Raw genomic sequence first — 10,841 nt, forward strand, 5'->3', positions numbered from 1 at the left:
TAACAGAGATGGACTTTGGAAAGTGGTTCGTAGAGTGGTGTGTGGCAACTCAGATCGGTGTAGAAGATCTGTCTCCAAACAGAGACAAGGAAGGATCCCACTCCTATTTCAAACGAGGGAAGCCAAGCCAGAATCAGCAAGGGCGAGAAACAAAATGGTCCTTGTTAACCAAGAGGTATCGCTAGGCCCCTGACAGCACATCTGGGCTATTGGGTTTTTCTCCTTGGCGTACGAAACGGTTGCAAGGGGAGAAACGCCGCCGGAAGCATGGGGCGAGAGCAAAGCCCCCTTTCCAGCGCCCTTTCTGGTTACCCGGGGATGCCCGGGAGAGCTGGAACCCTCCCCGGCAGGCCAGGCCAGGCCAGGCAGCTGCCCGGCAGGGGAGCGTGGCAGGGTTCGGGGGGGCCCACAGGCCCGGGAGGGCCGCAGCCGTCTTGCCCCAGGGGAGACCACGGGGTCTCCCTGCCCTGCTCAGCCCCGGGGAGCCCCGTTGTGAGGTCAGAGCCACTGCCACTGTGAGGTCAGAGCTGGCCGCCCACACAGCCCTCTGGTGGGCGAGGAAGGATCCCACAGTTGCCGTGTGGCTGTTGCCCTGGGCAGGCGCACTCCTGCTGGGGGGCAGCGTGGGGCCGCTGCCACCGCAGCTGGTTTTGCCCGGACAGGCCGCACTGCTGGGGCTGAGGAGGAAGAGCTGAGCGGGGAGCCTGCCTTTGCCCAGAGATGGCGAGGAGAAAGGCCCCCCAGAGAAGACGCCAAGGGGCCTCCCAAGGCTCCTTGGGGAACGAGGCTGACCAACAGCCGGCAGGAGAGGCAGCGGGGCCGAGCCGCTGCCAGACGAGTAGGTACGAAGTGGGCTGCTCCTGCCCGGGGCTTCAGGTTAGGGTGGTAGCACGGACGTGGCCTAGCACGGTCAGTGGGGAAGCATGGGGAAGCCGACAGAGGTTTTCTGAAGAGCCCCGTGGCTTGCAAAGCCCCCCTTCTGTGGGGATGGGTCTCGTCTGAAAGCCCGGCTCGCTCTCCCGGCCAAAAGCCAGGGTGCAGCAGGGGCTTTTGGGGAGGCGGTAGCCTCGTGCTGCAGGGGTCGGAGCCCAGCCCTGCTAGCAGCACAGGGAGATTTTGCTGCACGAGGGGGCCAAGCCCCTGGGACCTGAGACTGGCCCCCTCGGGACGCTGAGGCACAGTCCTGCCTGGCTGAGGGGGGCAGCTGTGCAGAGAGGAGCGGGGCTGGGAGACCGGCAGTGCCCAGGGAAGAAGTGGGGGGCCGCGGTGGGGGACAGCAGCCTGTGCCCCCTCCCCGAACGGCCACTGAGAGGTGCCTGCCAAGGGGCGGGTTAGTGCCAGGGCCCAGGGAGCAGGGAGGAACGGGGTGGGAATCGGGCTGTGCTGCCGGGTCGGCTTCCCGAGGCGGGGGACTGCCGCTGCCAGCTTGCTTCCTCTTCTCCCGCTGCAGGCCTGTAAAGCAAAGGAGGGGGAAAGGAGAGGAGGGGACCCCTAGAAGCAGCCCAGCTGTGCTGCCCTCTCTCGCTGCTGCTGGGACGGCCCGTCCTCTGGCAAGGGCCTCCGCTCAGGCTACTCCTGAGCCCACCTCGGCTCCCGTGGCGTGGCGACGGTGGGCAACCGGCATTTGTCTTTTTCCTCCCACAATAACCTCTGCATAGAGATGGAGGTACTGACCCTGCCTTCGATGCCAGCTGCCGGCTCAGCCGTTCAAGGGCCTGCCAAGTGGCGCAACAAGGCCACAGAAGTTGCAAGTAAGCTCAGCACTGCTGCTTGCCGCGAAGTCCTCTGGGGTGAGCTCGGAGAGCTGCAGTGTGCCAGAGCTCTGGCCGGACGTCACAAGTGGCAGGAGAAGTGCAGGCTGCCCTGCTGCTCTTTGCCCCAGGGAGGGAGTGGGTAGGACTCGGTGCCCACCTCCCCACAGGGAGCTGCAACACGTGTGGCTGGGCATCCCAGTGAAGAGACCTCAAGAGACAGGCCTAACTTTTCTCTGGTTTCTTTGCCCAGGGACGGCCTTCAGCCTTGCTTGCCAGCTGGCAGGTGCCCTTGTCTCCCTGTGGAGACACATGCTGAGCACAGGCGTCTTCGCCGTGTACGTACTATGTGTTTCTGCTGTGGACGGGGGGAGAAAGGGGATGTCTGAGGGTCAGTGCAAGCCAAGGGGAGGGCAGAGGGTGTTGTTGCCCAGCCAGCAGCCGGGGCTCCCGCTCGGGCGCTGCTCGTGCTGTGGCCAAGAGCAAAGCCCCTTGGCAGTCTCACTCCCACGCATTTGCTGGAGCCCCAAACTTTGGCCGCGGTAGGACAAACTGCCCCGTAGCCGGACGCTTGGGTGCAGAGCCAAGCCTCTGCAGGGAAGGGTTTTCCCCAGCTCCAGCAAGAGACCGTGCGGGTCGGGGAGGGCTCTGGGAGGAAAGCCAGACAAGGCTGCTGTGCTTCCCCGCTGTGCGGAAAAACAGCCCTAAGAGAGATCGGTGTGATCGCAAGTGAGAACAGGCCTGCTTTCTCAGCCAAAGAGAGAGCAGGGTCCACACCAGAAAGACTGCTGAGGAGCTGAAAAGCAAGTCTTCATTTGCTCGACCTCTTTAGTTCCCGGGATCATTTGCACTCCCTTTCGGAAGGTGCTCCTGGAGCCCTTCCTTTGGGGAAGATCTGCCGGCCGTGTCGAACGGTGTGGACAGAAATCGTGTTCCTCCTGGGCGCTGCTCTGTCAGCTCTCTGTCAGCAGCAGGCTTCCAGAACGGTGGCTTTTTGGCCTGAAAAGGGAAATCTGCCTGTGGAGGGGCTCGCCCGAGACTTGGATCGTTGACAGCCACAGGACTCCCTCTTTTCCAGGCAAAAGATGGCCCTACAGAAGAGGTTCTTGAAAGTTGTCATCTTGTTGCTCCCAGTGGCTCTTGGTGAGTTCCCATGGGCAAACACCCGAGAGCGACAGCCTGGCTGTGCTGGATGCCAGCTTTCAGCTGGCCAGATTTCCTTTTGGGCCAGTATGGGCGGAAACTCCCGTGGCCCAAGTGCTTCATGAGCATGTCCTTGACTGGGGCTGGCTTTCGGACTACCAGGAAGACTGGCAGTCTCCCAGCCGTGCTGCTGCTCTGGCCGCTGGTCCGAATGGCTTGCTTAGTCTGCAAGTCTGCGAGAGAAGGGCGTAGGTTTCCAAGCCTGAACGGGGGATTCCCAGAGGGGAGGGGCCGTGCAGGGGGGGCCGATGGAGGGGTACCTCTCCTAGCCCATGCAGCCTGGTCTCGGTGCTCGCTGAAGCAGTGAGGGGAGATGGGGAATAGCTCTGGGGCACCGAGCACACCTGAAGATCACGCCTGCGCAGTCCCCTCAAGCCTGGGCTGATGACCCCCAGTCAGAGGCGCGTCGTCTCTCTGCACCCCGCGTTCCCCACCTCCTCAGCTGACCTGCTGCCCCACCCCCAGGGCAACAGGGAGGAGACAAGGGGACTGCAGGGATCGCTGGCAACCCTAGTCAAATAACTGTCTCTTGGTGATGTGAATTGCAGCTAGCGTTTACTGCAGGACCTCACTGCCACTGTGGACCATGCGGGCCAAGGGACTGACGGAGGTCGGTGACTCTTGCGGGACGGGCACCTCCTGCAAGGGAGCGTTGCTGACAGTGGCTGGATAAATCACGGGCTCTTCTGCTTCCATGCAGGGTGACCCAAAGAAGCAGCAGCTTGTGCCGTGTCTTCCTAGGGAAGCCTCTCCTGGGAAGCCCCGGCAGCTCTGGTAGTGGATGCTCTAACGGAGTGTTTTTCCCTTTCAGGAGCTGACGTGTGAGTCTGCAGCAGAACTGAAGATGCAGCGGTAAGAGATGTTGCCTGAGCTGGAAGTGGCTCTGTGCAGAAGCGTCAGCCGACTTCGTCCTACCGGCACTCATTTTCCTAACAGCCAGGGCTCCCGTGCCTCCCCCCTGCCTTCGCCTTTTGCTCAACCTGGTGCAGAAGGGAAGCGCTTGCAAAGCAGGGAAAGCACCTGCGTCTCTCCTCCTTGCTGAGCTCAGACACCCCCAGAGGGGATGGGCCGCTCTCTGACAAGATGTGCTTTCTTGTTCCGGCAGGGACTTGCGCGCTTTGTTGGCGGAGCAAAACCAGAAGATGCAGCTTCTTCTGGAGGAGGTGGCTCAACTGAGGGCGGAGATCAGCAGTGCCAAGAAGGTGAGCCTGCGTTTTGGGGAAGGAGGCTTGGCTGGGCAGAATGCCCGAGAAAGTACTCCGTGGGGTTGTTGGTGGGCTCAGACTGCTGACTGCAGCAACCCAGCCTTTACCCCAGGGGCTTTGCTGGGTGAGCTTCTGCGCTGCACAGGCCCTTCTCCAGCCCCAGTCTAACCGGGCCGCTTCAGGCAGCGGAAAACTCCCGACAGCCTTCCCTTGGCACACCGTTGCCTCTGGCTGCTCTGGCTGGGCCCCTGAGGCAGTGGTGAGACCCAGGCACGCTCACGGGGCCAGCCGTCGCTTGCAGGGCCTGAGCCCGGCTCCCGGCTGACCTGGAGAGCGTGGAGGGTGGGGACGAGGGTGTGGGGGCCCTCGTCAACCCACCTCGGGGCCACGGCCACAGATACTGTTCCTCAGTCCTCGCGGCTCATGTCAGCAGCAGAGAGTCTTGCAGCTCCGTGGACAAAGCTTGCCTTGGATTTCTGACGGTGACGCTTTGCCTCCGCGGGCGCTAGAAGCCACGCTGAACTGCCCGCTGATGCGGTCCTTTTCTGTGTTCCTTTATGGCAGCGTTCCCAGGAAGGTCAGGAAGTGAACCAGGCAGCATCCAAGATGGCTTTGAACGTCTATGTCGAGATGTCTGACTGGGCCCTGAAAAGCTCTGGTATGGACACAAGCAGCCCAGTCTCCTTGCCCTGCGCTTGCCTGTAGCGCTCCCCAGAGGAGCCTGTGCTCCAGGCGCTGCTCTCCAAAGTGGGGGAGCTTCAATGCTTCACGGGGTCCAAGAGCAAGGCTGTGGCAGAGTGGCTCTCTCAGACTCCCTCCCAGTCCTGCCCTCGGCCTCCGCACGCGTGCCTCTGGTGCTGCCCTGGCACGCGTTCCTGTGCTGATGGAGGGGCTCTCTTCCTCTCCTCTGCATTTGAAAAGGGAATGGCCGGGCCGTCCTTTGCTGCCCGCGCAGAAGGCCCTCAGCTTTGGTCTGCTGTCATTCACACGGGCACCTGCTGTCTCCCAGGCCCCTCAAACCTTCTCCTCGTGGCACTGTGTGACTGAGAGACGTGGAGCTGGCCGGCGGCGGCACAAATAGTGTCTGAGCACTAAGTCTTCCTAGTCTGTGGCCTCTTGCAGTCAGTCACCTGCTCTCCCTTCCTTACAGGTGCCACCATCGACATGCAGAGAACTTCCGAGACCTACAACTGCAAAGAGAATTGGGGCTGCAGGGTTTTATGGTTCTTTCGCCCTGCCAACCCTCCTGATACTATCTTGCAGGTATTGTAGCGGAAATCATCAGTGCTGGTTTCCTTCCTTTTCCTTCCTTCCTTCCTTCCTTCCTGTGAAGTTGGGGACCAACCTCAGGGGCTTTCCCCTCAGTCCAGTGGTACTGCTCAAGCCCACCATGTTGATCAGGTTCCTGAAACCAAAGCTCGAACACAGGGCTGGGCTTGCTAGAAGGAAATCACTGGTTCCCCTCAGGAGGGGAACGGAGCTGAACTGCTGCATCTCGCCCATAGTCCTCTGCCACAGCTGAGTGAAAGAGCTTCTCCCTGGTGACCCCGTTTCCACGCTCATCCCTAACAGCGCCTTTTCAGGGGTGGGAGGCGGGAGGTGGGGGGTGCCCTGCAGAGCCACTGGGCAGAGACGTGTTTCTGCTCGGCCCTGACTAGGATGGTTTCCTAAGCGGTATTGTCCTCTGCGCCGTAATACTGAGAGCCCCCTTTGTCAGGCAGGGAAGAAGGCCTCCTGCCTTTGTCCATTTCCTCACAGGCGCCTCACTTTCGAGCTGAAATAGACCCCACAGATGCACCGGTGCCTAGGCTTCAAGCTACACAGGCAGCTGTGTTAGCCCCAACGCTCTCCCACCCTTCATCGCTCTCGCGTTCTGGTTGCAGCCGGGTCTTTCCCCAGGAGACTGCTGGCCTTTACAAGGGCGTCAGGGCCAGGTGGTCATCAGGTTGCCAGCACGAGTCCACCCGACCGCCGTCACGATGCAGCACATCTACAAAGACGTCTCTCCCTCTGGGACCGTCACCAGCGCGCCCAGAGACGTCGCTGTCTTTGTAAGTCTCTGCTGGGCGCTTCTGGTGGGGATCTGGCCCCGGGGGAAAGCCATGACCGGGTCTTGCTTGCTTGTGTGCATCCGCTGAGGTTTGTGTCCTGCTCTCTCCTGAGCACTGCAGTGCCCCAGGGGGATACTTCAAGGGCTCTAGAGGTTTCATCCCTCTTAAGACTTGTTCTGGCCAAGCACCTGGGGGTTCTTGACCAAAACTCAAGGCAGAGACTGAGCTGCGCCCTAACCAGTGCTAGACTACTGCTAGAGCCCCAGGAGAGGCTGGGCAGATAACAGGGCTGATCCAGCGCGTACGTTCCCTCTTTGTCGGGACGAGTCTGAGCTGCTCTCCTTGTGCTTTGCCCCTGAGGGAGTGGATGCGGACGGAGAAGAGGAAACTCTCCTTGGGACGTTCACGTACAACGTAGCAAAAGAGGCCATTCAGACCTTCCCTCTGAAGGTAGGGTCCAGGCACGGGGACAAGAGCAAAACAGGTTTGCCTGCAAGTCGATGGCAGGAAGAGAGTGAATGCCTTCTCCCTGGGCAGAGGGGCCTGGACCAGCGCCGAGAGAGACCTGGCGGGGCTGGGAGGGCTGAGTAGCACGCGGTGGTGGCAGCAAAAGGATAGCAAGGGCAGGGCCAGGCCCGTGGGAGCACGAGTCCTGAGAGATCCCTGGCTGCACCCGCTGCCTTCAGCAGAGCCAGCTGCGCACGCGGCCACTCCACCCAAGCAACGGCTTTGTGCCGTGGAGGAACGGACGCCTGGCGGCAAAAACCGTCGGGCGGCACCGTCGCTCCATCCTGTGGCCTGCTGGCAGGCTGGACAGTGTCCTCTCCTCCCAGCATAGCATGCCCCTTCTCTCCTGGTGCTCTCACGCCTGCCAGGAGGAAAGCAGGCAGAGCAGACAGCGGGAGCTTGGTGGCCTTGCACGCCGGCTGCCCCCCGCATAGGAGCACCTCCCCGGCCTCTCTGTCAGCAGAGAGCAAGCAGCAGAGGGAAGGGGCAGAGGGAAGGGAGACGCAGCCCCAGCCGGGCCGGCATGCAGAGGATGCCAGCCAGGTGCCTTCCCCCTCCCCGACTCCCCAGCCTGCCCAGCAGCCCCGGTGCCAGCAGCGAACCTCACATTTCCACAGCCGCTTCCAAGAGCTTCTTCCTGAGCAGGAGCAGGGCTGGCAGGGGGAGATACGTTGATTGCATTGTCGCTCGTAACGCCCCCGTTTTCCTTTCCCTCTTTTCTTTGCAGGACGCGCCGCTTCCCAGAGCCTTTTCATATATCAAACTTCTCGTGAAGACCAACTGGGGAAACCCAGCGTACACCTGCATTTATCGAGTGCAGGTTCACGGGAAGATGGCAAACTAGAAAGCCCCAGCCGCAACCCGAGAAGAAAAAGCAGGCCAAACGTAAAAAAAAGGAAGAAAAACGGGGGCGGGGGGGAAATAAACCAAAAGAAGAAGTTGTGGCAATTGAGATCGGCGTAGAAGACCTGTCTCCAAAGTGGGGTGCGCAAGAAGGTCCACTGGGGGGCGGGCGGGAGTGTGTGGAAAAGGTCAGAACTTGACTGCTTCCTAAAACAGAGGACGATATTAAGCATTCCTAAGATTCAACCTTGCGAGGAGGCTCCGCAAGGAGCACCAGCCTCGGGCGGGCAGAAGGACCCGGCTTCCGTTACGAGCAGGGAGACTGCCACCCGCCCCCAGAGCCGGCTCTGCAGGAGCTCTCCCAGGAGCCCGCCCACCCTCTTCCGGGCTTCTCGGCCAATGGCGCCCGCCAGGTGGTGACAGGCAGGGCCCCCCGCCAGCCACTGCAGAGCCCTTCTCTGGCCCCGCCCCGCTGCCGCCCCGGCCCCGCTGCCGTTGCAACTGGGCAGCCTGCAGGCGCGGGCTGCGGGCCGAAGCCCGAGCCTCGAGCCTCGAGCCTTGGTGTCGTCCCCAAAGGGGGTGTTGGTACGCGGTGTGCAATGAGCCAGTCTCACACACAGAGACGAGGCATTGTTGATTACAAAGCTGTGCAAGTTTGGGTGCTAGGTGATAACTCCGCAAAGCTAGCTCGCCTGGGGATTCTCCAGAGTTCCTTTTGTATACTTCCTTATCAGTTGGTAGGTTTCCTCAGACTGCCCTCTAATGCCCATCGGTTGGTAGGTTGCATATGGTTACACAACCTTTACTCTTACTACGCGTGCTCTGTGACCAAGGGTCTCTGCCTGGGCCGGGGTCTCCTGCCCCGTGGGTGTCATTTTCAGCATTACTGCTTAAGGACGCGGTTTAGCTGACTATCCAAAACGAAGTATAAACCTGATAATTAGAATAGGTAGAGCTGACATATTTTCCAGGATGTTCCTTCTTCAAGGATAGCCAACTCCTGATCAGAAGTTCTCTTAACTCATGGCTTCTAGCAACCTCAGGGGCGGTCACCCTGGTCCTAGACGTTGCGTACCTATTTGGTTTTCCTAGTGTGTGCGACATCTAGCTTCACTAAATTCTTCATCAAGTTTTAACCCTCTACTTGCTTAGATAACATTGGGACAGCTCTTCGGGGCTCCCCGGGCTGGGGGTTGGGAGCTCCTCCCTCACTTTCCCGACAGCGGGGCCGGAGGAGCAGACGGAACAGTTTGGCCTTAGCACCTTCCCGGCATCCGGGCTGTTGGTTTGTCGGTGAAGCCATCGTTTCTGTGAAACGGGCGTGGGGAGCCTGTCTGACTGGCCTGTCGGAAAGCCCATTCCTCAGCCCATGAATGTCCCCGTTCTAGATCTCGCCACTCTCTGTCGGGGGTCCTTCTGCGTCACACTGGTAGGTGTCGACGGGGAATTTTCGAGCGTTCTGACCTCCCCGTGGCATTTGGACGACCCTGAGCTGTCGCTCCTTTTGACGGACCACCGTCTCTGGGGTTCCCCAGAAAGGCTGTCCAGTTCTGCAGCCCCTGAGGTGTTCCCGTCGCGGGCTCCACCATCTAGCACTAAGGTTAGGCTCTTTGGTCCCCCAGGCGCTGCATCATGCAACACTTTGGTTTTCCCTCCCGCTGTTGCTACTGGGGACATTGTGTCCGGGGCTGTGGCGCCTTCTCCATTACGGACATCCCGGGCAGCCAGTCTCGCTGTCCACTCGGAAAGCTCGTCCAAAGGATTGCAGGGATGGGGAGGGTTAGCAGCCTGTGTTCCTGGCGGCTGTCTAACAGCATGTAGTATTGGGAGGGCGTCAGGGTAGCGGGAGCATTCCCTGGGTGTTGTCGGAGGATCCCAAGGGGTTCCTGAGAGGTGGGGCTGGTGGGCGGGCGTCCCAGGGTGCTATTGTGATGCCTTGAATGAAGGCTGGAGCTGAAAGACTCCATTGTATTTTGTAGCGCTTAATTTGTGCTTGCTTGAGCGACTTTGAACCTTTTGGTATGTAAGAAAACCTTGAGGTTTGTTAACAGTATGCACAAATAGATGAGAAGCCTTAAGTTCTGCTGAGCTTTGTGATTAAAACCTGCCAGGGCCAGCTAACTAGGAAGAAGAGATGAACCACCCCTGAGATGACCCGCACTGCGCATGCCTTAAGAGAGAGTTCAGTTAGCAGACACCAAGAGAAAATGACCACCAGAGGGTTTCAAAGACCCCAAAGACCACCGACCCATTTAATAGCGCATGCCCCAAAGGGCGGACACTGGGTAAATAATTTCTGGGAAATAACATGAATATGTACACCAGTTTGGGGAAATGTGATGAGTATGTATATATTAGAACAATATAAGCTTTGCTTGCTGTAGGTAACGGTATGCACGCTAGGAGGAACTATGCCCCGTGCATCCAGCGCTGCAATAAAGAATGCCTGCTTTCTAAGACTCCAAAACTGAGCCTTAGAGAGTTTCTTCGACCGGCTTTTTCGGTAACAGTTGTGGTTCTCACGTGAGGTTAGTAGGGTTTCTGGGTCGTCCCAGAGAATCCACTGGGGTCTCTAGGTCAGCCCAGAGGAGCTGTTGTGCATCTTGTTGAGGAGAAGGGGGCACGGTGGCCCTCGGCAGTTGCCCACAGGCCACTGTGGGAAGCGGGGTCCCCCCGTGTCAATGTGGAGCCTGAGGGGCCCAGCCCCAGGCAGGATGCTGCCATTGCTGCCCGATCCCACAGGAACCCCCTTCCAGAGCTGGACAAGGGAAGCCCGTTCCTACCCAGAGGATCACACCCAAATACCGCCCAACTGCTCGAGTGCGAGAGCCGCCCAGCCTGCCGCAAGGCCCCCAGGCGCCCTTTGCTGCCAGGGCCCTCCTGCCATCAATGGCACTGGCAGCTCTGGTGCCTGGACGGCCCACTGCACGGGGGCGGCCCAGGGGTCCGGGCAGGCCTGGGCTGCCCATGGGGAAACGGGCACCTCGTGCTCCCCTGCAAAAGCGGGTGGCATGGCTGGGTAAGCTGCAGCCCCGCACCGCCCCAGCGCAGCTTGGGCCTGCACCGGCGTGGGACTCCCACCGGCCAGTGAGGGGGGACGTGGCGGGGCTGTGCTCCATGCGCCCTGTGTCCCCGTGCTGCCATGCTGGGACCCTGGTACAGGCTGTGCTGCCCAGTGGTCCCTGTGCAGGGGACCCTCCTGGGCCCTTGTGAGACAAGGAAGGATCCCACTCCTATTTCAAACGAGGGAAGTCAAGCCAGAATCAGCAAGGGCGAGAAAC

General features: G+C 60.2%; 1 protein-coding gene across 1 annotated transcript; it reads left to right on the forward strand.

Moving 5' to 3' along the window:
* Window positions 1-1,488: 1,488 nt before the first annotated feature.
* Window positions 1,489-7,664, forward strand: LOC138682091 (SUN domain-containing protein 5-like). The gene is made up of 10 exons (XM_069771461.1): window positions 1,489-2,089; window positions 2,830-2,894; window positions 3,503-3,564; window positions 3,766-3,806; window positions 4,060-4,156; window positions 4,724-4,817; window positions 5,310-5,422; window positions 6,043-6,210; window positions 6,571-6,660; window positions 7,445-7,664. Exons 1-10 carry the CDS (start codon window positions 2,064-2,066, stop codon window positions 7,559-7,561), a joined length of 873 nt encoding a protein of 290 aa, XP_069627562.1. The 5' UTR covers window positions 1,489-2,063; the 3' UTR covers window positions 7,562-7,664.
* Window positions 7,665-10,841: the final 3,177 nt, after the last annotated feature.

This window comes from Haliaeetus albicilla, chromosome 26 (assembly GCF_947461875.1).
Source record: "Haliaeetus albicilla chromosome 26, bHalAlb1.1, whole genome shotgun sequence".
NCBI lineage: Eukaryota > Metazoa > Chordata > Aves > Accipitriformes > Accipitridae > Haliaeetus > Haliaeetus albicilla.